Raw genomic sequence first — 27,621 nt, forward strand, 5'->3', positions numbered from 1 at the left:
CCTGGCGCCCGCGAGGATTCCCCTCTGGAGGAGTCGGGGTGCCTTTTGAAGATTTCCTCAAGTTAAAAAAAAAGAATTTATAAAAAAACTCCCTTACTTAAATTATGTAGATTAAAATTTTCATATGTGTTGTCTTTTGGAGATTAGATGGAATTATTATTTATTAAACAATATTTTCAACAGTTGAATTCTTTTAAATTGATCACGCGCTGAAACGTGATAGTTTCTGCAGTCTGCAATATAATCCAACACGTGCTATACTTCGTGGCCAAACTGCAGTCAAATGTGTAAGTCCTTCGCGACGGAAGACCAAACGTGCTAATATTCGTCAGATACGATGGAACGTGCTTCTTTACTCTCTTGATAATGCAAGCACGCATAAAAGAATTCCAGTGCAAGCCAGATGTCCGTAATTGAAGTTTCCAAGGCTTTTTTATCGATTACATACATCGACATGTATTGCGAATGAATATTTAGTTTCAATTCTAACCGTTAGTGAGATTGCGATCGAATTCCACTCTGAATCGGTAACGTTGCATGCTACACAACCACGAAAACGTAATCAGCTGTTCGTGTCGTCAGGGCCGTTCGTGGCGGGGGTGCAGAAGGTGCCCCCATACCTGTGCGGCGAGACTCAGTGGCGGCCGCAGGCCGTTTATTATATTTAAAATGTTGGCTAATAAGAATAATAATCAAAACTTTTATTATGATAAATAATGATATCATTCGTTTTCTCATTTGAAATTTTTTAAAATTATTCAACTCTGGTTTTCGAGATAAAAATTCAGAAGTGCAACCCATTCTCATGAAAATAAGCAAAAATCGAAAAATTCGAGGTCCTGAATTTTTTAAACAAACTCGACATCGACAAAATGATGACTTAACCCCCCTACTGTTACAAGGACTATACATATTCCATTTTTATATTCTATTTCTTTTGCATGATAACTTTTTAAAATTATATATAGCTATAACAGTAAACACTGCATATCAAATTCTTAATTAAAGAATATTAAATGAATAAGGGCGGCAATATAGTGTTTGCATCTGAGCGGCCAAAGCCCAGAACCACGGTATAATAAACAGGTGTTCTGACTCCTGTTCAGAATGTGTGACTTTTTCGTCCTAGTTCTTCTGGCGGCCGCTAGATTGGCGCTCAAGGCGAAAAGGCTAACTTTTTGCGCAAAGTACGACTGAAAGCTCTACGACTACAATCACATAAATGCATGCGTACATGGATTTCTTATCACGACGTCCAGAGGAACCACATAGAAATCGGCACACAAAGTCGCTGGGGTAAAGGTGCCAAGTCGGAACACCTGTCTATTACACCGTGTCCAGAACAGTCCTGCGCACGGTTATTACACCGTGGTCCTGCGTGTCGTAATCATAGCAATGAACATAGCAGAATCTCATTGACAGTTCTGGTGTCTATAGCAACAGAGTGGCAACAGAGTAGTTTCATTCAAAATATTACATTGTATCGATGATTCAAATAGGTAAATAACTATACTGTAATGCCTCCTAAGCACAACCCCGTATAATTGGAAAGAAACCGAGTTACGCTGATAAATCAAAGTCTGAAAAACCAAAATAATGTCGGTGGACCATAATGAAAAGTATATTTTCGAGGCCGAATGGTACGACAAAGTGGCCAGCATTTTGAAAAAATTTTATCTGTATTATTACCCCTCCGACAATACCGTCGAATTGGTACGTATCGCATAAAATCCTTTTTACCAATATCTCGTAGAAGTGAAAATTTAATTGCCTTATATTCTTCAGTTCGATTTGAATACCAGAAAAATGTTTCTGAAGAGGACGAAATGCGACGGAATACAAGCGAAGGACTTTTACGTTGGTGCAACCGTAACAATATTTTCGCGGTGTATACGAGTAACGGATTATGCGGACTGTAATACGCGGACGAAATTGCAAACAAAAATGCAAAAGTAAATAATCACTTTCAACAGAGGCGAAAAGATATTATTTCTCAAACCTGAGAATTAACAATTCTTTTTTCTAGGACGTTCGCAATGGTGAAGCCAGATATTGTCGATAATTTGGGAGAAATATTAAAGAGAATAATCTCCTGCAACTTCCACATCGCAAACATCAAAATGATCAAGCTAACTCAAGACCAGGCGACAAATTTGTGTGAAAATGAAGGCGAAACCAATATAGCGTACGATACAAAGCAGTAATACATACATCTGTAGATTTGAAATACATGTACTATTGTTTATGCTTCTCATCAGGTACATCGTAAACCATCTCACCTCGGGTCCTATTGTAGCTTTAGAACTATTGGGTGATCACGCGATCACACGTTGGCACGAAGTGATAGGGCCCGAAGACAGCGAGGAGGCTCGCGCGAAAGCTCCTTCCTCGCTGAGAGCATGTTACGGCAAGGATAGAGTTCACAATGCGGTGCATGGTTCTGCGGATCAGGAAGCTGCTCAAAAGGTTTGTATCGCTTTCTTTAGCGACACGCGGACACGACGTTAATGCGATTATCTTTCAGGAACTGGATTTCTTTTTCCCTACTTCGAAGAGCATGCAAAAGGGACCTGCGAACACAGCTACTTTGGAGAACTGCACTTGTTGTATTATTAAACCACACGCTGTCCAAGCTAAACTAACTGGTACATGAAAATACAGTAAGGAGTGGATACGCTACCTTTAAAACGGAATACTTTTTTGAAATGGGTCCAACCGACTTGAGGTTTTTTTAGAACCTAGAAGGATTAGAAAAAAAATTGCAATTGGTCGGAATAGTAAAAAAAATAGCGAAGGTCGCTTTTTCAACTTTTTTCTGACAAGGGAAGATCCCGGACCCGGAAATTCAAAAAATTCTGAAAGTTTGTAAATATGTAAGGGATTTCCTCCTGATTACAATGCAGATTTTGTTTGCTGCCCAAATTCACTCGAAGGGGGTGAAATTAACCCCTGAAAATTCGGCTATTTTCCGATTTTGTGTTATAACTCGCGAATTGTAAGAGATAGAAAGAAAGTTTCAAGACAAAAGTTACTGCTTTTAATTAGATCTATCATTTGGTGAAAAAATTATTTTACAGTTCACGAGTTATAATACAAAATCGGAAAATAACCGGATTTTCAGGGGTCGATTACACCCCCTAGAGTGAATTTCGGCAGCAAACAAAAATTGCGTTGTAATCAGGAGGGAATCTTCTACATATTCACAAAGTTTCAGAATTTGTTGAATTTCCAGGTCCGGGATCTTCCCTTGTCAGAAAAAAGTTGAAAAAGCGACCTTCACTATTTTTTTTTTTTTTTGTTATTCCGACTAATCGCAATGTTTTTTCAAAACGACGTAACACGTCACGTAGTTCTAGGTTCTCAAAAACCTCAAGTCGGTTGGACCCATTTTAAAAAAGTTATTCTGTTTTAAAGGGAGTGTATTCACTTTTGCTTCTTACTGTATATTTTGAACTAAGACATGCTTCGAAACAAGTACAACCTTATTCCTCGCTATTATAACAGGAGACATTATCAATGATATTCAAAAGGCTGGATATATCATTTCTGCTATACAACAATTTTCTGTGAACCCATTCGACGCGGAAGAATTTTTAGAAGTCTACAAAGGTGTCCTACCTGATTATGGGGTAATTTACATTTATTAAGAAGCAAGGAAACTAGAACGTAAGGAAAGAAGGTGAAGTCGGTGACAATTTTAATTTCAGTTAATGGTGGGAGAATTACAATCAGGGCCGTGCATTGCTATGGAACTGAAACATAAAGACGAAAAGTTTGATGTTCAAGGAGAATTCAGGAGACTGTGTGGCCCCATGGATCCAGTAAGTACACACTTTTCTTCAATTTTCTTTTGCGATATATACACTGCTATATTGTACAGGACATTGCACGACAAGTGAGGCCCAACACTCTTCGAGCTAAGTATGGAAAAACCAAAGTACAGAATGCCTTGCATTGCTCTGACTTACCGGAGGATGGCATCTTAGAGGTAGACTGGATCAAGTACGCTTTATGCATAAATTTTAAACATCAAATTACTTTATTCACAGGCATTCGTTAACATTTCGTAGGTGGAGTACTTTTTCAAGATCCTTGAGAGCTAGACGTTGCGGAAGCGTGCAAGGTCGTGCGCTTTGTTCGATACAAATAAATCTGGTTATTGCCTAATAACATAAAGAGGAGAAAGAAAAATACCCCGAGTTGCCTTTCATAAGTATTATACACTTTTGAATAGTACAAACTTTATAACGAAACAGAACCATGCAAACATCTATTACGTGTATGATTAGGAGAAGTGTGTATCCGCGAAGTATTACTCTACTTTTTAAAATAAAGAATGTCTCTTCTAATCGCGTCTCTTTAATTGCTCATTATCCGCAGAATAAATATACTATAGCTTATCACCAGTGGCATTAAAAGTTTACTGACTCGCTTAGATCGTAAAACGGTCAATCACGGTCACGCAACTTCTCCCACCATGCGTTTCCCTTGCAATTTTATCTACGGCAAACAAATTTTTTCAACGGAAGGCACCAGTAGAGTGTACAGATAGCCGCCTTCTTTCCTCGATACAGTAAACTGTGAATTGTATGGCTGATTGTGAGCCTCTTTCACTCACCGTAACGAGGATGCAATTAAACGAAAGCTCGAGCCTCGTTGCATGTAGAAATGCGATTGTTGCATAACTTACGCAATAAAATCAATTATCCAGGGATTACTGTGAACCGCAGAGAACTCTCGGCAGAGTTACGCGTTCGTCAGCAATACGTTATTACTATCGCCTCGTGTGCTGATGTACTTGTCTATCTATCATTGCTTGGCAATCTCAATCAGCCAGGCACTTTGTGAAAGGGACGTCTGCAGTGTCCCTAAAGGCTAATTCCTCCATGTCCCACTTTTACAACCAACCCATGGCAAACGTGTTGCCACTGATTTAGATTGTTTAGAAGATCCAGCAGAAGTTGCACTAGTAAAAGCATCATAGCAATACCTTTTTTTCTACGTTTAAACTGGCGGACAAGATAAAGCCGTGCAGCTTATTTTCCTCAGCGGAACTTTCACTGATAGAATTTATCTGTTTCGGACAATTTATCTGTTTTTATATTTACAGAGATGATTCTTGAAAATGGCTTCTGAGATAAGATAAATAATTGAAAACGTTCGTGAAGTATGTATATCTCTTTCGCCAATTTTCACCCACGCCCCACCATTGAGGTTTTATTGTTCGGGATTTGGCAAGTGGAAAAAGGGGAAGGAGGAAGGCTGTTTGGTTCTGATCCAAGTCAGACTGTCTACGAGGAAGAAAGTTACAAGCGTTACATGTATTTGGAATCCGCTACGCGATGGGCTTATCCTGCCTTTAATAACGGCACGATGATGTGTGTCAAGGATTTGCGACGCTCCTTGCGATGAAGAGTTGCAGAATTGTGGCTGCTTCGTAAGACCAGGCTGAAATATCCTCTTATTCTGTAGGTTTCTCAATTTTTAACGCCATGGGGGGGATTTGTAATTAATTCCACCTTCAGTCCTCTGCTCGACAGGGGGGCGTAATTGCAGTGTAATTTAATCAAACAATAAGTTGAAACGCACTTGTCGTATACATTCGAATTTATTGCAGATTGAGGGAGTGTAAAAGAGAACTTCTGCGGGTTCTCGTAATAATTTATAAAGGAGGGGAGACGCAAATTGCTGGGTTACCATTTTTGGGGATATTGGACGTTTTTTGCTATGCTTGAAAAAAATAAAAGAAACTACTCGAATTATCCTATTCTAAAATGTAATGCATTTACAAATGTTAAATTTACTTTCATCGCGAAATGTTGCACTACTGCTGTGTCCTCTTTAGTTAAAATGTCCTATCTAGCTTTTTGAAACAACCAAGGTAACTGAAGTTTTACCATTTTCTTGGTGTCGTTCTTTTAAAAAAAAAAAATATATTAGACTGTTTCTAAATCTCTACGAAGCACGTGGGGTTTTCTAACTTCACTTAAAAGCTAAAAGACGCATGATACTTTAAATATTTCAATATTTCTTCAAAACTGGAAAAATGCTGGATAGGACATTTTAACTGAGGAGGGCAGTGCTACTTTTCCATTCATTTCTTATCTAAAGCATTACTGGTGCGTTTTAATATTTTAAAAAAACATTAAGATTTTCGTTAAACTTTCATTTCCAGCTTCTTCAATGACTTCCTCCTACTATGATGCCCCTACACCTGTTTGTATCATTCCAAGTATGATTCTACTTATATTCCTAAAGAATTCTACTGAATTCCATTTATGATATTAATGTGAAGATTAAGAAAAAATACACTTTGATAAATTTATCTCCTCTGTTTCTTCTAGAAGCATGCAACCAGAACGTGCGGTTCTAGTTAAGGAAGCCTCGACCCGAACAGCCTCGCAAAAAATTACCTCGTGATGAATAAACCTTGTATGTTTTTGATAGATCCTTCGAATTACAAGGCTCAGCTTTAACAAAGCGCCTGTGCTCTAAAAAAAGAATCGAAATATACAGGCATCGATTTAGACACCTGAACTTTTAGGTCCTCTTCAAACGAGGCCTTCTGTGGCTCACAACTAGTATTTTGTTTTTAAGAAAAATTCCCATGCGGCTGTGAGAAACTTTTTCTGTTTGACTGTCACAGTCCCGTGTATGGACACCTATATAAATCGATTCTGCTTCAAACTTACACTCCTTGATTTCTCTTTGCCTCTCCAAGGATAGTCGACCACGAATCGCTTCTAATATTTCACTATTTATTCGCGCGCGAAATAGGTCAGACTCCTGATACTGCACCTATGCCATAAAATTGAAATGTATGCACTTTCTGTCGCATCATAAATCATTGAAGATAGTTACCCTTTGGGAGGGGAAACGTGATAGCGGAATACAGATTTCTGTTTTCGTCACAGTCACTTTTCTGAATGAATTAACATTACTGTTAGTAAGAGCACGCGAGTCTATTTCGTAAATTAGTGATTATTGAATTATTAACAGTTCCTGTGCCGAAGCGACGACTTTAGCTTGTCCTTGGGTCTTCATATAAAAATACACGATGACCAGCTGCTTTCATCAGGGAACTCCCGAAAGGTTGATAGTTTCACAGTTTTTCGATGCATGTAAATTATGTGAAAGTGAATAATGTTGGAAGGAGTTGAATTGCCTTTACATTTCAGCACGAATTTAAAGAGCGAAGCAGCTGCGAAAAATATCGCCGCCAGTTTGCAACGTAAATCGATGTTCCTGATTCGTTGTTTTATGAAACAATGCATTGGGGATCTTAGACCCGTTGTTCTTCGACGCCACGTGATTCTGGGAAACCACAACTAAGAATCGTTACTGTAAGCTGGACGTCATGGCTAATTTATTGCCAATATTCGTGACAATGACTCGTGGAACGCATAATAAGATTGGGTGTGATAAAAAAGTAGGGAATGTACCGCATAAAATATTGATACCTGTTTTCTCAGAAACTCATAACGATACAGAATCAAAGGTCTTTTTTGGGCAACTTTTTTGTGAAAGACAAGGCACTGCTGTTGAATACTGTTAAGGTAGAAAATAGGCACCAACCTCATATTTGAAAATGAAATGCCAAAATCTTACATTTTTGCAGATAAAATATGTAAAAATGTAAGTAAGCATACCTAAAAATGATCAATAGGATATATAAATCATTTAGAATTCTTGCCTACAGTGTTTTCCAATCGGACCAATAGTTTAGGCGGAATCGAGGGAAACTTAAAAAAAATTTAATGTTTTGGGGCCGAAATTGAAATAAAAAATTCACTACATAGCCTGGAAGACATAGAAATTATTATGTGACGTCCAGTTTCTTATTTTTTACGTAGAGTGTGCACCTTTGCGAAGAAAACAAGCCCAACCTCAGCAAAATCCATGCACAAATAAGGAAGTTATGGGCGATAGAGTGAGAGTGCCTATTTTCAACTTTTTCCCTATTTTTGCATTTCTTCCTGTTTCTTGGCGAATTTCGTATTTGTCTTCAATGAAAACAAATTTAAATGTATTTTATTTTTATTTTTTTTTCTCTTACAAGGAACCAGTCGTAGTCACCCATCATTGACAAACCGGTTTTTAAAAACCGACAAACCCTGCACCAAATCTTGGTGTTGTAAACGATGAACATGGCGAGAGATTTCGTCAGCAGATGAAAAGTATTGAGAGACGCTATCTAGGATTCTGGGATGAGTCAATGATGGGGACTACGACTGGTTCCTTGTAAGAGAAAAAATAAAAATAAAATACATTTAAATTTGTTTTCAGGAACAGTTTCATAAGAAACAGGAAGAAATGCAAAAATAGGGAAAAAGTTGAAAATAGGCACTCCCACTCTATCGCCCATAACTTCCTTATTTGTGCATGGATTTTGCTCAGGTTGGGCTTGTTTCCTTCGTAAAAGTGTATACGCTACGTTAAAAATAAGAAAATGGACGTCACATGATAACTTCTATGTCTTCCAGGCTATGTAGTGAATTTTCGATTTCAATTTCGGCCCCAAAACATTACATTTTTCTTAAGTTTCGCTCGATTCCGCCTAAACTATTGGTCCGATTGGGAAACACTAATAAAATAATTGTATGAAATTTAATTACCTTTAATTTAAGAGTCGTCGCGATCAACTCGGTCGACTCTAACGCGAGATATGGCCAAAAACGTCGGGTGGTCTCCTTAAAAAATTACCAAAATATTCATCGGGCGATATCTCAAAAACGTATCCATAGGATTTCGTCTCGTGTCGATTTTTCAGTTTAGAGGACCACCTTGCATAAGAATTTCATAGTGAAGTCTCGATCACAAATAATTTTTTGGATTTTGTAAACTAGTGTAATTGAAAAAACCAAAGTGAGGCATAAGTTCGTTGCTTAGAATTTCGCAAGTAGTGTAAGTCTACTTTTCCTTGTTTCGGGATATAAACTTGCATACACTAATTTATTTAAAAGCATTCAAGATTTTGTTAAAATACTAAATTCGACTTTTACCATTTTCAAAATAAGGGATGCGGGTGACACTGACATATATAGATTTAGTAGGGATCTCAGAAGGCGCCTATTGCCTACTACGCTCCTCGGTTCATTTTTTACCAAATAATGGTGCCATTTCTGTAACACCTCAGATCTTTTTTGACCCAATCGTAATCCCATTTCTTCAACACACACTAAGTCCCATGGGTCTTTTATGACCCACTGGTGCTCTCATTTATTTAACCTTTAGAAATACGGAATTTGTAAAGTTACACGGATAAGTAAGTATTTGGCTCAAAGTGACCCAATATCGTATATTTACAAGAAACGAGCATACCAAAATACAACTCAGTTCAATTAATTAATACGGCTTAATATTTTAAGGACATATTAAATTTCTCCAGTCAAAAAATTTAAAAATAAAATTAACAAAAATATTATTGTTTATTATTAACGATTATTCGTTATTTAAATATACGAAGCAGTTTCAATCCAAATAATACATTAGTAAAGGAGGAATGAGGATTTGAGACTCGTTTTTTCATACTACGCTCTTCGGGTCTCTTTTGACCCACTTTTGTTCTCATTCCTTAATACTTTTTTTTTATAAAATGTGTTTATTTAGCCATATTTGGAGTACATAACATTCTTATACATATAAACAGGTGTAAACACAGCGGAATAAGGCACCTCGTTTCAATTATAAACTTAGTAATAAGTATCAGTCTTGTCTGAGCGCTCGTACCTAGAAAAACGAACTTCCCTTGTTAATATGTACTTTTTTTGTATTATAAACAAGCCTACATGATGGCAGTACGGTTATGAGTTTAACCTGGGAAAATCGGCTATAAAACCAGGATGTTCATCTTGATATTAGCGACTTATCTAAAGTTCTTAACCTACCTAACCTAGTTTATATACATATTACACAGTAGGCATTAGCCTAACATTTTTGACAGTCTTGTTGTTATCTGCTTGTATCTTGCATAGTTGGTTGTCCAGTTAGTCTATTCATAATTCTTCGAGGTAGGTGTTGCTTGTGTTCAGCCACCAATATTTATCTCTAACTGTAGTCTTGCTGGATTGTAAAAGTCGAGCTGGTGGCCTAATACCTACTACATCTACCGGGTCCTTTTTGACCCACTCGCGTTCCCATTTCTACAACACTCACTCCATTCCTCGGGTCTTTTCGAACCCACTCGTGGTCCCATTTCTTCAAAGAGCCCCCGATTTGGGGCGAAATTAAAGGAAGTTGTCTCTCACAAGTGTCTGTTATTCTTTAATATTATGTTACGTCGATAGTCGGACCGAAGGCCGCGGCAGGGTCAATGAAAATCGCCAAGTGGCCCGACACATTTAGCCAGCAGCTAGTGCGCCAACAGAAAGCGTGTCATTAATTGGTTCATCCGTGCATCCTCCTTCTGGAATCGCGCGGAAAAGCGCTCGAACCGGTTCCTTATCTGGCGCGCCGCTATCAATGAAGACGCGAATCGGCTGTGAGTTCGTACGGTCGCCCTCCTAGATCCCGCTGGCGCATTAGAATACGTGTGTTTTCGAGCCGGTGTCGGGGCCACGAGCGGCCCGGGCAGTAGTGCGCTCGACGGCGCGCAGAACGGACCCATCGGTAATACTTGCAGGGTCTTGTACATCGTTCCTCGACGTACGGGGCATGTACAATTGGAGACGCTGAAACCGGAAGCAATTCGACCGTACCTAGAATCGTGCACACGCACCTCGGACGATCAAACCCTCGGGGACTCTCTGCCTCTCAAGTTCGGTTAAATCTCGGTCCGTTCGAGTAACTGTTTCTCAAATTCGTACAGCACGGTCGCGGGCTATCCAATTGGCGAGGAGCAACGCCGGTGACCCTGTAGCTTTTCTAGCGGGAAAGTAGGCCCACGCGGCTGGCCCAGAATTCGTGAACGACGCTCGCCGACGAATTGGACACGGTGGATCAAAGTGAGTACACCACCTTCGCCAAAGCCACCCCGTAATCATCCCCTATCGTTCCATCGACGGATAGCATCGCTACGTGGGCATAATCGGTGGTAATTAGCGCTTCGGTCGGACGTGCCGTTGCCTCCCTCTCAGAGGACGGGTGGGTAAAGCGGTAAACTGGTAAAAACTTAGGTCCCCTTTGAGCCGACATAACTGCGGGCGATTTAAGGAAAGATAACGAACCGTGAACCGAGGCGGTGTAAAAAAATTATGTAACCCGTCGGGAAAAAGGATGTTCATCGTTTATTTTTTGTCTTTGAATCAGCCACTTGACGAGCCGCTGCCGCTCGGCTGGCATTCAGGCCGCGCCGCGTCCAACGTAATGACACTTTCTTCCAAAGGCGAAAAGCGGCGTAAAAGGTACGAAAACGGCTCTCATCGGTGACGTACGAGATCGGCCGTGCGCTCGTCTGCGCCAAAGTAGACAGTGACGCGTGTCAGATGGCACTAATAATGTAATTTGTGAGTTCCTTTTAATGCTCCCGGCGGACTTGGCCGCCGCGGCAGAGGCGGTGGGCAGGAATTTTTAATAAAGCGGTTGCTTTTGAGCCAGCCCGGCCGCGGCGACATTCGGTGAATGTTAAAATCTAATGGAGCTGCTCACCCTTCACTCTCGTCCCCGGCTTCTAACGTTGGCGATACTTTTAAGTCGGTACACGACTCCGTTGAATGGAGGCCTGTTGAATAGTTTGCGGGATTTTTTTTTGGAGCGAGCTACGAGAATTTTGAGCGATTCCGTGCGCCTTGCTTGAATTCTGAGTTAGCTGCTTGAGTGTTAGAGATTTTGGGAATTGAAGCTCGTAGGATGAGCAGTCTGCTACAGTTTTGGATTCCACGGTGCAAGCTTCGAGGATAGGGAGTTGCTCACGTGAGGCTCTTTTCTGCGTCGCGATTGGTAGTTTGGAGATGTTCGGTGAGGAAAGGAGAGGGTTAGTTTGAAAGAGGTCGGGGGAGAAGAAATGTTTCGTGTGGAAGGGCCTTAAGGGTACTAGGCAGCGGTTTTTGTCGAAAATGAAGAATTTCTTTTTCAATTAATTACAAATAAATTAATTGAACCTGAGACTTGTTCTTTGACACAATGTTTAGTAACTTCATAAGCTTTAAAAAAGCCTGTTTGTTTAGGTAAAATATGCATTGTAGATGAAGTTGCAGATGGATCATTAAGGAGGCTTTTTAAAAAGTTTCTTTGGTTTTGCAACGATTCTGACGAAACGTAAATTCTATTTCAGAATACTTGGGTTCTGCACTGAACTTATATAAAAAATATATAATAAACAAATTTTATGTTAAACGATTTTATTAAAAATACAGTAAAAGCTACATTAAAATGCACTAAAAATTAAAAAATAGTTATTTTCTTGTACTACAATTTTGATGGTGTTAATATCGCTTTAAATAAAATCGTGGGGCACCGTGTGCAACCAAAAGTTGCAATATTAAAGTGATTCATATCCTGTTATGAAATATCGTGCCCCACGATTTTATTTAAAACGATATTAACACCGTCAAAATTGCAGTACAAGAAAATAATTATTTTGTAGTTTTTACTGCATTTTTAATAAAATCGTTTAATATAATTTTTTTTTATATACTTTTCATTTTCTAGTTTTTAGTGTTTGTGGATTTACATTACACAGCTCAGACTTCTTTACAAATATATTTTACTGCTGTATACAGTTTAACAGTTTGCTTAACGTTGTAGTGCTACAGTCACTAAAAAATAATTCTTTTCTTGTACTACAATTTCGATGGTGATATACTACGAACGCCTTCAAAAGTTTCAGTTTTACTGTTCGTACGTACGTGACGGATCATTTCCCGATAAATTGTGTATTTTCGGTAATCGCGATGCGACTAGCGCAGCGGCTTTTTGTCGTTTTTGTAAAGAACGCGAGTGGCTGATTTCAAGTCGTTTGGATTTGTGGTTATGGCTTATATTTATTGATGACTGGGTAATATTTTCACCCAATCGGGATTAATTTTTTTTTTAAATATTGCATTGTCATCCAAACTACGCACGCCTGCAAACTCTCAAGACAATTGGATAGTTGCAAGTGGGTTAAATTTGAGTTTCCAAATTTGAACCATACATACAAACATACAAACAGAGGATCGAAGCTGAATAAAATCGTTTAAAAAGAAGCAAAATCATGGAAATGACAGCTAATGGCGATTTTTCAAAAAAGTATGTTTCTCGTTAGACAAAGATGAGGTTTTAGTTTCTATTCATACAGAACAAGGTTTGATTAACTTCAATTTAGGTTCAGGCCGAAACTACACATTTTGTGAACATGCTCGAATTGGATTGGAATCGATTGGAACCTCTGTTTTTGAGTTATCACTCCAAAACAAAAGAAACTTTTTTAAAAAGCCTCTTTAATGAGGCCTCTTTTATTAAGCCTCTGTAGCTTCATATATGATGCAAATTTTTTACTAAACAAACATGTTTTTTTAAAGCTTATGATGTTAATAAACTTTGTGTCAAGGGACAAGGCTCAGCATCAATTTATTTCTTTGTAATTAATCGAAAAAGAAATGCTTCATTTTCGACGAAAACGAATGCCTAGTACCCTTAAGTCGTTAAATATTGTAGTGTTTTTGCAAGTTGGCTGTTTAAGACGGTGACAGTGGTGTGCCTTTTTAACACAGCGGAAAGAGTTTCTGAATTTTTCACTGCTTTCAAAATCTTTCTTTTTTTCTTTGCTTTTCAATATCGTGATTAAACGTCGACCTTTTAGAGTAGATTGTAAGCTTTGGTAGGATGCTGTTTCTATAAGGTGATACTCAAACTCGAGTTAGTGACAACTAGGAAGACAATGTGCATACTATAAAACAATTGTAAAAGCAAGCTCAGGTGTTAGATAAATTAACCTGTGAGCATCACAATTTGCATCGTGATTTTACATCCTATACACAAACTGCTTAAAATAGTTCAAAGAGGCTATAAATTAGTAATGCGAAATTTGCAAACAGTGTTCCACTAACACACAATAAATACACCTGCCAAAAAATATAACTTTACTTTCTATAATTCTGTAACACATTTTTACGCTAGAATAACAAAATTTGTGCATATTAAACAGAGGATTATTTAAAAAAAATACGAATAATCGAATAAATTGTCTGTTTATTAAACGATTTTTTTATATTCTCTGCAACCTCCTCACGTTTTATAAAATAAATATATAGTATAGTAGTGTGTATTTAAGGTGATCCTTTTTTAGGTGTTTTAAAAAAGTACATAAAATATTTGTTGTTCCGAAAGATGCATAGTTTTACGTGGTATCCTTTTAAAGACACTTTAAGATTAATTAAATGTCGCGAGATGTGATAAGTAGAACCTGTGCCATTGTCGAACGTAAGCAGGAGTATAACGGGATAGATTTCATACAAATGTTTGCATGGACGTTTGTAAAATAGACGTAAAATAAACAGTACAAGTAAATCGGAAATCAGAAGATTGCAGGTAGTATGTGACACGCAGATGCTCGGCCGCTGCAATGCGGAAGAGCTGCCCATCCTGGAACACGTTTTATCTTCTACTTTTCCAATAACATCGTACACTATACATATGATACGTTTGAATTGGTCTCCTTGTGCTTTTCTCTTCGATTTTTCTTTTTAGAAATGAATACATACATTCCACGTGGAAAATAAAAATGATCTTGAGATGCTCTTGACACGAGTAGGCAATGGTTCTGACTCGCTCGAAATAATTGAGGGATAACGTGGTGGTTACCGAGGTAACTAGTATTTTGGAAATTACTAGTGGCGCGCCAACTAAATATTTGATGAGGATTGTATAGGAGCAAGTGCGCAGTTCTTTGGTTTCTGATATTTCGCTCCCTTCTGCAACTTTGGAAATAAAAAATATGTTAGACAATATGCTCAATAATTTCTAAAGAAGTAAATCTTGACACAACTTAAATTTTTCAGCTTCGTCTAGAAATCGTATTTTAAATGGGTTCATAGTAATGCGAGATTTATGCTATTTGTAAGTGCAACACTATATAATAATAACTAATTATAGAATTCGACTCGACGAATTTTCAAAGTTATTTATATACAATTTATTCCATACTCTTAATTTATTTTTTCACGAAGAAGCACTCCCTCCCCCCATTGCACTGTTATTCATTAACCACCCTGTGGACACTTGAAAATCCACGCCTCCAAGTGCTACAGGTAGAAGGACGATATTATTATTTTACTTCATTGACTTTATGGCGTTAATTTGTGAAAGCTATCGTGAGAAGCAATCGATGCAATAACACCTCGATAATGTCTCAACATCTTTCTTAAGGTGCGAATCCACGAGTTTTTGCACGAGACAAATATCTCAGCAGCAACTAAATGTAAATAATGAAAATAGTCGCGAGATATGAGATTCTTGAAAATATATCACGAAACTTGACTCATGAGAGTCTAATTAAAAAATAACAAAATAATGAAATAATTGCCTCGCGAGGCTAAAGTCTCACGTGAGGCACGATACTTTTGTCTCATCGTGGATTTGCACCTTTAGGACAAAACTGTAGTATTATTTTTATTTTTAAAAATAATAGTGCACGAGAATCTCCTCAATCATTTCGATTAAAATTTTGAACTACTTGCTCCACTAACTCCATAGTGGGTCCACCTTTTAACCACTACTCCAGCTTTCAAAATTGTTTAAAAAAAAACTCACATTCAGAGTTCTGCCTTTTCAAGGTACTTTATATAAACCTTTGTATAAAAACAAGACCAATTTAATTGCCTAATTAAAGAAATACTAAATGACTTGCCACTGCAACATGAATACGCTTCCGGCTTCCGCGCGAGTGCATACATCGCTGCTTGGCATTTGGAATTTCTGACGAACCTCTCAGACCTGCGCGCCGCGCGTTTCCCACGTTATTACGCATAAGTATTGTGCGCTAACTATATTTCTGGTGGGCGGGCAAAGGAGTAAGTATAAATCAGAATTCTTAGTTTTGCAGGAAGACACTTAGAATATTTCCAGTAGGTAGTGTGTAAGATCAGGTGTTAAAACCTGGTCATGAATTTTGATAACATATGTCTCGCCCCATTAGACTTTCAAAATATACTTCATACTCGAAGCAAAAATTACAAAATTTCAATTAAATTACAAATTGAGCAGAGGAAATTTTATTTTTAACTTCGATTCACTAAAGGAACAAAAAAGAAACTGTCTAGCTTGAGATGAGAAATTATTTTCTTCGTCGTATTCATCGACATAATTTAAAGGGGGAATCATATGTGGGCTAAAAACATAGTAAAATTTAGGATTTTTTTTTTAAGAAACTAGCATTTCGATTCATCTGAAATTTGGACTATGTTTTTATACCTCCTTAAGGAAGTTTCAGTTTTTTTTTTATTCATTTTTAGTAATAAATATAGGAGTTATGCATCACGCCGTGTAAAACTCGTCGTCCACTGGTGTGCATGATGTTTACCTTCCAGGTAATCCGAAGCAGAGAAATGAAACGGCGTTTTACTTTGTACATATGTAGCTTCAATTTGATGAACCAGAATACCGCTAAGTTCTATACTTATTTTGTTACATAAGAAAATTGGCGCAAAATTGAATCGCAAAAATTAAACGTTCAGACCTTTCAGTTTGAAAACTCTCCACACTGCTCAATCAATTTTTTTGTTTTTTGCTGGTTCATCAATTTCAAGCTACATATGCATAAAATAAGACGCCGTTTCATTTTTCTGTTTCGGATTACCTGGTAGATAAATATCGTGCACACAAACGGCGGGCGAATTTTTCGCGGCGTGATGGTCGATCATGCATAACTACTATATTTATGGTTAGAAATTAATAAAAAAAAAACTGCAGCTTCCTCAAAGATGCATCAAAACATGGTCCAAATTCCAGATTAATCGAAACGCTGGTTTCTTAAAAAAAAATCTCAAATTTTGTTATGCTTTTAATCCAAAGAATATTATTCCCCCTTAATTTACACTGTTCTTCCCGCCACTGTACTGTACTTTTGACATGTACTATTATGATCTCCGGTAAAAAAAAAGCGGGGGAAAAAGTTGACTGGTACTACTGGAGCCATAAGTAAAGGACAGCAATGTAGAAAATGTTAGCGTAGTTATCTCGTTTTGCCCAAAATCTCACTCAGATTAATTATGGGAGGGGCAAATTTTGCAATGAAAACTTTTCCCAAGGATACATATTACATATTTACATACATATATATACATATTTTATGGTTAGGCCTATTAACAGTTTATACTGCAGCCTCGCCTTTACTCGCCTTTACTTTCTCCTTATGTACTATACCTTTGTTTTACGAGTAATAAAGACGAAATAATAACAATAATAATAATAATAATAATTAGTTAAACATCTTGTGCTACTACTTGCACTGAAGAAAATCAAAATAGTAATATTTATCACCTTTAAAAAATTAAAACCAAAAATATCATTTTTCGGGAGAGACACCGCACTTCCAGGCGTGATGCCGCGTCTCGAAACACTTTTAATTTCCCAGTTAATTATCCTATAATCGTCCGCCATAGATAATACGAAATTTAAAGGAAATCGGTGACCAGCGCCCACCCCCTCGCCCCCCCCGCCCCCTCCGTTCATCACAATCGTCCAGGAACGTGATCCACCTAATTGTTTTGAGCAGTGTCTCGTTCTTGCCGCTGACAAATGACGCAGATCATACGAATTGCCGACGGACCGTCGTACACACGGACACGGTGACGCGTGTCGCGGACTACTAACAGCGTAATTTGTGAGTTCCTTTGAATGCACTCGATAGGGACGCCGAACAGACCTATAGGAGCTGTGCGCGTAGAATAGTAGCCTTTAGGCTTCAATGCACTTGACCCGGTTCGACGACGAGCGTCGTCGCCGTCGCCGTCGCCGAGGCGGTCGTACCAGTGAAAGCGAAATCGAAATCGAACACTCGATCGCCGGCCGATACTTCCTCAATTTTTTTTCTCTTTTTTTTTTAATCCCTCTCCTCGAGGTAGAAACAGCACACGACTTTCAGACCACCGATTCGACCTCAATTTCCCATATCCATGCGTAGGTATTACACTGTGCGGCATTGCGTCACAGTTTGCACCGGATTCCTGCGGCAGAGTGGTGGTAAGTTTCCTCGTCCATTGGGGTGGATTTTGATTATTTTTATAGTGGGTTCTCGAGGGTTGATGGCTGAACGATGACATTGGGTTTGTGTCCTGTTGCAACTGGTACGCGGCGGTTGAAATTGTTCCTCGGACAATCTGAAATAATTGCCCGAGTGTTTGGAATGAGTTGTTAGAGATAACAGGGATTGAAGTTTGTACGCGGATGATCGTTTGTTAGTTCCTTGATCACTTAGTAGGACTTCTTGGAAACTGGTGGAAGTGGTTTTTGCGTCGCTTATCGCAGAGGGATGTATGTAGTGTGCGCAAGTTTGCCTGCTGCTTTATTTCGAGATCTAGGGTAAAGGACCCAATTACTGACACCTAACCAATTACTGTTAAGCTACCTTAAGCTATTTTATTTAAAATAACGAATAAATAAACTATAGTATATCATCTATAAAAATAATTGAATTACATAATTCTTTTTGTGTATGACTTTACAACGTTTATTTATTCGTTATTTTAAGTAAAATAGCTTAAGGTGACAGTAATTGGTTAGGTGTCAGCAATTGGGTCCTTTACCCTATTTCTTCTTCTGTTGCTTTGGTTTGAAATTGCATTAGGTCAGTGCAAACATGTGTCGCTCACTGTCAGGTGTACGGCTAGGTGCACACCTACTTGTAGTATTACCAGAACAGTGGCACAATGTCGTCGGTAGCCAAGGAAAATACTTTGATTTAATAAACAGTACATGGTGTCAAATTAGCATTCTTCTCAGTGGAAATTAGTTCCAATGGGATCTTCCAATGAATGCTCTCAATAACACCCAGGAATATTTATAGGAATTACATTAAGGGAAACTACTTAGGTAGTCACATCGCTCGAAAATCAAGTATTTTTTGCGAATTAATTGCGAGGAGATGAATATAAATTGTGACTAACAAGGGGAGGACACCATGAGGTAGACACCGATTTTGATGAGCCTTGGCAGGATGGATCTGTGTCGAAAATAAAATAGGTGTCCGAGCGTTTCTGCCAATGGGCCTTGATAATAGATATATTTAAATGGAAATTATTAAAAAATTCATAGTGGCCGTGGGGTTTTAATGGGTAAAAATCCCATACTACCCTGGCACCCCCGGGGGATTCGCCTCTGAAGGAGTAGTGCCTTTTGAAGATTTCCCTAAGTTAAAAAAAAAAGTTATACAAAAAATTTATACAGTTTTTTTAACTTGGGGTGCCTTTTGAAGATTTCCCCAAGTTAAAAAAATAAGTTATAAAAAAAATTTATACAGTTTTTTTTAACTTGGGGTGCCTTTTGAAGATATCCCCAAGTTAAAAAAAAAATTATAAAAAAATTTATACAGTTTTTTTTAACTTGGGGAAATCATCAAAAGGCACCCCAACTCCTTCAGAAGGGAATCTCCCGCGGACGCCAGGGTAGTGTGGGATTTTTACCCACTAAAATTTTTAATAATTTCCACGTAAATATCTCTATTATTAAGGCCCAATGGCAGAAACGCTCGGACACCTATTTACTTATTTTCGACATAGATTCATCGTGCCAAGGCTCATCAAAATCAGTGTATATATATATATGACGGTGCTTCAGTCGTCTGATGTGTAGGCGGTTTTTCTGCGGTTTTGCAGTGATTACAAAAAAAGTAGAGGTGCGGATGGACTTTCAAATATGTTCCTTTCTGCACTGAACCTGAACATTAAAGTGTAAATAATCTAGTTGGCGAGATAAAAAAACAGTCATCTGTGCACCCTGAAAATCGACATTTATGGTAAAAATCGCCTTCTCCAGTCGCTATTTTAATAGTTTTGGGTCAATTCTTTTTTCCGAGGTTCAGACCAACATCACAGGTTCTAGGAGAAATATATTCCAAGGAAACTATTGTATCTTTATTTTTAAGCCCAATATCACTGCAAACCTCGTGTGGCGCCGTTTGGAAAATAAATACCTATATATATATATATATATATATATATATATATATATATACAAAAAAATATATTTTTTACTCTACGCGATAGTAATAAACATTGTACAAAAGGAAAAGCCTGTGCTTGCTGTCATCTCCTTGTAATTAATTCGCGAAAAATACTTGATTTTCGAGCACATTGACTGCCTACTTAGTCTCCTTAAACAAACATCCAGTATAAAGAATTGAATTATCGAAAGCTTAAGTGCCACTCAATTCCATAGGGCAAAAAGATCAGAAGCCAGAAGAATCGTTTGAAACGGAATGACATCAATCTTAGCCAATTTTAATGATCCACCAGTCGAGATCGATAGATCCCAGAGAACCGGGAGAGCATGGTCGGAAAAGAGTCGTGTCGCTGGCACTAAATAAATTTTCCGTCACGTGCGAGTCGGTATTTTACTCGCGTGCAAACCGGAGTGCCTGAGTAATAGCGTCTGTTTCCGTCGCGATGGAGAAACTCGTAAATCTGCGGGGCGTTTGGTAACGGCTGTTCACCGTGTTTACGTAACGATGAATTTTACTGATTGTTAGAAATCTATGTCACGAAGATCAGCAGACCGATACGATTGCCAAGGGAAAGTAATAACAAAATGAGAGAACGAAACGCGGTGGACGGGGAAAGGCTCGGTATCGGGTAAACATCGAGGGAATCACTGGAATTAGGTGTTTGCTAACAGTGAGGAGGATCAGCTCTGGGGAAATTCAGCAACCCTAGGTGCTTCGACCGCTCTTCTACTTTAAATATTGATACAATCGTGACTAAGCGAAACGGGCGCTTTAATGAGTAACAGTTATCACTGATTAGCACTGCTTGACTTTGCATGACTCGAAGCGGTTAAAGTATAAAGAAATAAATAAACGTATCCGTGCCATTAATATTCCTGCTTTTCTCTTGGATGAGTTTTGAGGAAGGGACGAAATGGCAGCGTTAAAGGGAATGTACCTACTGTGTAATATTGTCCACTTTATCCATCCAGGTTACAATTTATTATGTTACTATAGTGTATATAGTAATGTGGTAAATTGAAGCATTTAAAGTATCGAAAGCGCAGCTTTCAGCGAATAAGTTTCATCGCAGTAGTTCGTAATTGAAACTGATGATTTTTATGGATATGCCCCCAATAGGAAACTTTTTATAATTAGTAATTACTATAAAAAAAAAACAGTAGACTACCTACAAAGTGCATTGAGTAAATTGAATTTCGTGAGTTACTGAGTTATTAAAATAGGATATTTATTATTTCGAGCACCGTGTTCACGTGACTGACTATATTGATTCTTTCAAAATCAGAGAAAATTAGTTTCTGCATTTTAACCCTCAACTGGTATCCTGGGGTCAGTCATGACCCCAAGCACGCAAGGTTCGCTGCAAAATATTTGGTTGTCTAAGTTTGTAAACTGAATTTCTAATTAATTTGATCGTAATAGTTTAAGTTTCTACGTATCTATTATTTTATACATTACCTACGAACTAAATAGGTATTCATAGAGGTTGATCTAATGTCGACTTTACAAATTTCTGTGTCCTTTTTTATTTGGAGTCTGCCACGACCCCAAGATAACAGTTACGTTTGAAAAAGCAGTATACCAGTTAAGGGTTAATTGCCCTTTCGCGATCGTGAACCATAGGTGTCAATATTGTTTCAAGGAAATAATCTCGCAGATGCTAAAATTTCTAAAGACAAGACACTGCTGAGTCACTGTAGCATCTTCGAGGATTGCTTAAATGGTAAAAGTGTGACGCACGGGGACCTGTCAGGTCAGTGGGGGTTAATTTACGGCTAGAAGTCAACAGGGGGTTACACCATAGGGCATACAACTCAATATCTTATCGTGAATCGTGAGAGAAATAAAATATATAATTTTATTTATCTAATAAAACATTCAGTTCATTAACTATGAAATTAAAACGGCACCCTTTCATTGACATCTAATAAAAAAAAAAAACGAAACTAAACATCTTAATGGAATTACTTAACAGCTGAAGAAAAATTGAATACCAAAATAATTGTAACTCGAATACGAAATGAAATAGGTCATCAATTTGCGCGACCCTTTTCTTAATGCTTTCCAATACTAATTCCATCCCTCGCAAAAATTTTTATCGCAAGGATACGTATATTGTATTTTCCGTTTTCGTTGTCATTAAAATTATTAAAATTCTACATCGTTCGCGTTGAATCAGTCTTTTAAAAATGATCGGCACGCATCGATGTAATCCGGTAAAATGGCGACACAGGCGAACGCAAAAAAATTAATAGCAAATGGGATCGGAATTACGCAACTAAGGATCATTTTACAGCCGTCTTTAGCTTGCCTCGCTGAAAAGCTTAATAAGATTTCCTCTCGCGGAGCCTTTGCATTTTACTCACATTAGCAACGGTGTAAAAAGAGCTCCTCAGATCCAGAAAACTATATTAGATGGTGACGAGGAGATTTTTTTTAACTTTTACGCGTACAAAAACATCGAAAAATGGAACTAAAATTTTGGCGACAAAGGTGAAGTAAGTAATCGACTGAATTAAATTTTTTGATTGATAAACGAATTAAATTATGAAATTTCGCGAGGCAGGTATTAAGCAAGAGACCTCTAATTATTTCAAGTGATTCGTTTAGGCGACGTGTTTATGGTAAAATGAGAATTGCAGATTCCAGGCATTGAGAAATTAATGACACGCGAGGCAAACTGGAATCTCGATTGTTTGAACTGCGGGAACCTCACAATCGATACGTGAGCTTCTTATTAACCGATGCACGTATGCAACAGTGTCTTTTTGATTCGCTTACATCATTCCATTTTCGCGCGATAACGAGATAATACCGTAATGGGACTGTTAAGAGTAGTTCGTGTCAAATTGCTTCAAATTCATGGGTACAACGACCTATTGCGCTTTTTTACCCTTGTAATATTGCGAGCAGTCCACGTCGCCTCAAAAAATTTCTACCTCTTTCTATTTCCCATTTTGAAATTAACGAGGGAATAATGCGAGGAACAGTTTAAATATGTGTCGCTGAATATTTATGTTTCATGTCCCTTTAAAACGTTGACATCAAGAAGCTTTAAAACCCAAAACTCGTAATTTTTTTGAAAATTATCTTTCCATTATCTATCATATTAGCTCCCCCTATAAATTGAGAAACTCTTTTTCTCGACGACGAAATTACTCAGGTGCATACTTTTAAGTATCCCAGCCAGTAAAAATTGTTACATGGGTAATGACAAATTATTTTGTTTCTCCTATTCCTTGTGTGTGCTTTCCGATTTTTTTACATTGATTTTTGTATTATTGGGAGAACTGGTGGCTCGTCATATTTTATAAGTGAAGATGTTGTCAAACATACCTGCAAGGATTTTGAAATAAATACCACCGGATAATGAAATTCTGAGGAATTTAAATTAACTGTTAGTTTGATGTAATTAAACACTGCAAGGTAAGCATTGAATAAGAATTTTTAACACTTTCGAATTTTCAGCATCTCCAAATATTTTATAATAGCATTCTAACAGAATAAATTATTATGCTCCATGATGCTCGATTCAGGAAGATTTCTGCTGGAATTAGTAAACTGTATGTAGCCTTGGCAACGAGAGTCGTAAAATTCAGGTTGAATTATTTAGTGATTCAGGATTATAAAAAGTAGGTAAGGTCGATCTCCTTTAGAAAACTTCCGCGTCGTTGTACCGAGCGTGTTTGCTCGTCCTTTCAGCTAGAAGCTTCTAACCTTCGTACGTCTTGACCGTGTCAAGGAGTTGGAATCAGTATGAGACCTCCATACTCGTCTGGCGACTCCCCTATGTGTAACACGTGCCAAGGCTTGAATAGGAAACGTGTACTGAGTCGTTGAGTTACTGTGCTTCCGTGGTACTCGACTGCTGCATTGGCTTCCATGTTTTTAAACGTCTCTACACAAGAGACACTTCTGTGTACTGCTCATGGTATTTGGAGTGCATTCGCACATTTCCTATCCTTTTTAATACAACACTGTCTGTAGCAAGTATCCAATAAAAATATTCAGGGACTGCAATATCTAGATACCCAAATATTTAGGTATCCAAGTATCCAGAGACCAAAATATCTAGATGTCCAAATATCTAGGTGATCCAATATTCAGGTACTCATACATTCGGATATCCAAAAATTCAGGTACCTGAGTATCCAGAAACTCAAATATCTAGAGATCCAAATATTTAGATACCCAAGTATCCAAATATCTAAATATTTAGATATGCAAATGTGTAGAGATTGAAATATTTAGATATCCAAATATTCAGGTACCCGAGTATCCAGAAACCCAAATATTTAGATACCCAAGTATCCAAATATCTAAATACTTAGATATGCAAATGTGTAGAGATTGAAATATTTAGATATCCAAATATTCAGGTACCCGAGTATCCAGAAACCCAAATATTTAGATACCCAAGTATCCAAATATCTAAATATTTAGATATGCAAATGTGTAGAGATCGAAATATTTAGATATCCAAATATTCAGGTACCCGAGTATCCAGAAACCCAAATATTTAGATACCGAAGTATCCAAATATCCAAATATTTAGATATCGAAGTATCCAAATATCTAAATATTTAGATATGCAAATGTGTAGAGATCGAAATATTTAGATATCCAAATATTCAGGTACCAGAGTATCCAGAAACCCAAATATTTAGATACCGAAGTATCCAAATATCTAAATATTTAGATATCGAAGTATCCAAATATCTAAATATTTAGATATCGAAGTATCCAAATATCTAAATATTTAGATATGCAAATGTGTAGAGATCGAAATATTTAGACATCCAAATATTCAGGTACCCGAGTATCCAGAAACCCAAATATTTGGATACCGAAGTATCCAAATATCTAAATATTTAGATATCAAAGTATCCAAATATCTAAATATTTAGATATGCAAATGTGTAGAGATCCAAATATTTAGATATCCAAATGTTCAGATACCCAAGTATCCAGAAACCCAAATATCTAGAGATCGAAATATTTAGATACCCAAATATCGAGCTGTGCAAATATTCAAAGATCCAAATATCTAGAGACCCACTTATCCAGATAATAAAATATTCAGAGACCCAAATATCCAGGAACTCAAATATCCAAACACCCAAGTATCCAGATATCCGAATATCTAGAGGCCCAAATATTCAGAGACCCAAGTACCCAAATTTACAAATATTCAGATTCCCAAATGTCCAGGTACCAATTTGACCACCACAACCCTTAAGACCCTTCCACACGAGCCACGTCTGTAACCCACGATTGGTATTTTGGGTATATTCACATATTTACTATCAGCTTCTACTTTTATTAAACCAACAGTGCATATTTTAGCCAAGTGAATACACCTGAACTATCACATGTAAGTCACAGAAGTGGCTCGTGTAACAAAAAACCTTAAAAATAGTTGTGTCTAAGTTGGTGTTTAGGTATTTGGTACATGTAGACAGAACTGAGCTAAAAATATAGAAAATATTTGAATATAATTGAAGTACCAATAACAAAAGACAAAAGTGCCTTATGCAGAGCCCTTTTAGCAGTTTATTCACTTGATTCAGTAATACTCTTCGAGGTCGAGCAGAAATATCTTGTAACACAAGAAATAACTTACATCTCCCCTCTTTTCTATTATTTCCCCCCCTCACAACTCGCAGCAGTTTATTCAAACAACGTCTAAGTAGGCATTAACACCCCCATTACCATTCATTACGATAAAAGAGTAACATTCTTCACAACAGACGCAAATATTCAACTACGTGCTAGTTATCCAACTAAGAAAACGCATTACGAAAGTGAAGCACGCCTTCATATTATTATTCCTAAAAAGAAATAATTAAATTCTATATAAGAAAATTAAATTTCTGCCATCAAACATCAGCAACTCTAATCTAAATTAAAACAAGCATTGTATGCCTTCCATTCAGTGTGGTAAATTTCCGAGAATAAACATTCTGCGAACGATCCGTTACGTCCGCGCCACAACGAATGCGATCATTGCGCGCGTTCCACTGTTGAATAATAAAAACAGAAGAAGAAAAAACCAACAATTTGGTTCGCCTTTTTCCATCGTCGAGTATCTACTTCTGCGTTCTTTAAAAAAAAAAGAAGAAAAAAAGAGGGAAATCTTTCAGGAAGAGGATACTTAGCACACCACTACGGCCACTAAGTCCGGTGATGCACGAGTTATGCAATTACATTTGTAATGGACCAACATTCAGCTCCGACAACGCTCCAGCAATTCGCGGTAATTACTATACCGTATATCGCGTAATCGGTTGCGGGTCGCGTCGTCTACTGAGACTTGTCCCCTCGTGAAAAGAAGCAAAAAAGGTGGTGAAGAATTATAGATTCAAGGGTTTTCTCATGCAGACTTTGAAAAATTTCGAAGGATGAGATTGGTAGTATTATTTTTTTTAGGATCTTCGATGGACCTTTAGGATTCAGTTATTCTGAGGGCACTATGTTTTGATATTTAAAAATTCAGATGGGATTTTTTAAATAGCCTTTGTGAAATATTGAGTCTTAACTAGAAGGGTCTTTAATAAATTTGTGGCATTTGGTTATTAGATAATTTAATTATTGAGCAAATTAAGTAAACTGAAGATTGTGGTACTGGAAAATTCTGGTGTGATTGGGATTTAGGGAGATACTTTAGAGTTTGAAAAATATTTAATATTCGAGGTGATTTTGCTATCGTTCGGGGATCTTTGGGATTGAGTTATTTTCAAGATACTATGTCGTGATACTCGAACATTCAGATGCGTTTAGGATTCAGACGGATTTTTTCACAGACGTCGAAAGATATCAGAGACCTGACTTGCTGTTATTTTTGCGTATTCTGAAGAGACTATGACATCATATTTGAAGATTCAGACATAGTATTTAAGAGTATTCATTGGTTCCTGATTCTTCACTGCAATCTTTCTTCGACCTTAAAAAACCGAAGGTGATCGAAAAAAAATAATGATCGATTATTCTCTTCCAACCTTTACGTCGAGTTAACAGCCTTCACAGACAGTTACTTTGCCCATTACTAACGTGATTAATCTCGACGAAGAATGCAACGAACCACTTGTAGTTTCCTCGGAAAAAACGGAATAGTTAATACACACATAAACTATATTTCCTCATTTGGAAAAAAAAGACAATCTGTGAACCTAGTTGTATCAACGCAACTTACACAAATGAAGAGTGCCCCGTTGATGAATACTTCCCATCCAATGGAAACACAAGGCTCCACATGCAACATCTGGAAAATCAATAAAAACATTATTTTCACAAAAGAATTACAAGGAAAAAATTCAACCTTCCCATCTTCAAATAAGTACCCTTTTTTAAACAACTGTATAAAGTATTTTTCATCCATCCTGCTTCAATGAAATGTAAAGTAGTTTCTTCGCAAAAGTGTATCAGAATTTTCGAAGTAGTCCCATAGTTTCCGCCATGTAAATTAAACCACCATTACTATGTTCGTTCGCGTAAAAAGCCTCAGAAATTCCCTCGAACCTCGCATCTCTGCGTTCGAATAATCA

General features: G+C 37.5%; 3 protein-coding genes across 3 annotated transcripts in view; 2 read left to right on the forward strand and 1 right to left on the reverse strand.

Annotated features, from left to right (window-relative positions):
* Positions 1 to 1,411: 1,411 nt before the first annotated feature.
* Positions 1,412 to 4,385, forward strand: Nmdyn-d7 (nucleoside diphosphate kinase homolog 7). The gene is made up of 9 exons (XM_076828960.1): positions 1,412 to 1,713; positions 1,786 to 1,952; positions 2,027 to 2,185; positions 2,259 to 2,466; positions 2,525 to 2,645; positions 3,505 to 3,629; positions 3,708 to 3,821; positions 3,881 to 3,988; positions 4,071 to 4,385. Exons 1-9 carry the CDS (start codon positions 1,597 to 1,599, stop codon positions 4,101 to 4,103), a joined length of 1,152 nt encoding a protein of 383 aa, XP_076685075.1. The 5' UTR covers positions 1,412 to 1,596; the 3' UTR covers positions 4,104 to 4,385.
* Positions 4,386 to 10,266: 5,881 nt separating this feature from the next.
* Positions 10,267 to 27,621, forward strand: part of LOC143377869 (uncharacterized) — a 46,407-nt gene continuing 29,052 nt past the window's right edge. The window contains exon 1 of the mRNA XM_076829654.1: positions 10,267 to 10,943. The gene's annotated coding sequence lies outside the window, so the exon portion shown is untranslated. The remainder of the gene's footprint in view (positions 10,944 to 27,621) is intronic.
* Positions 26,617 to 27,621, reverse strand: part of LOC143377894 (uncharacterized) — a 93,497-nt gene continuing 92,492 nt past the window's right edge. Inside the window, exon 9 of the mRNA XM_076829711.1 lies at positions 26,617 to 27,338. The gene's annotated coding sequence lies outside the window, so the exon portion shown is untranslated. The remainder of the gene's footprint in view (positions 27,339 to 27,621) is intronic.

The sequence above is a fragment of the Andrena cerasifolii genome, chromosome 16, assembly GCF_050908995.1.
Source record: "Andrena cerasifolii isolate SP2316 chromosome 16, iyAndCera1_principal, whole genome shotgun sequence".
Classification (NCBI taxonomy): Eukaryota; Metazoa; Arthropoda; class Insecta; order Hymenoptera; family Andrenidae; genus Andrena; species Andrena cerasifolii.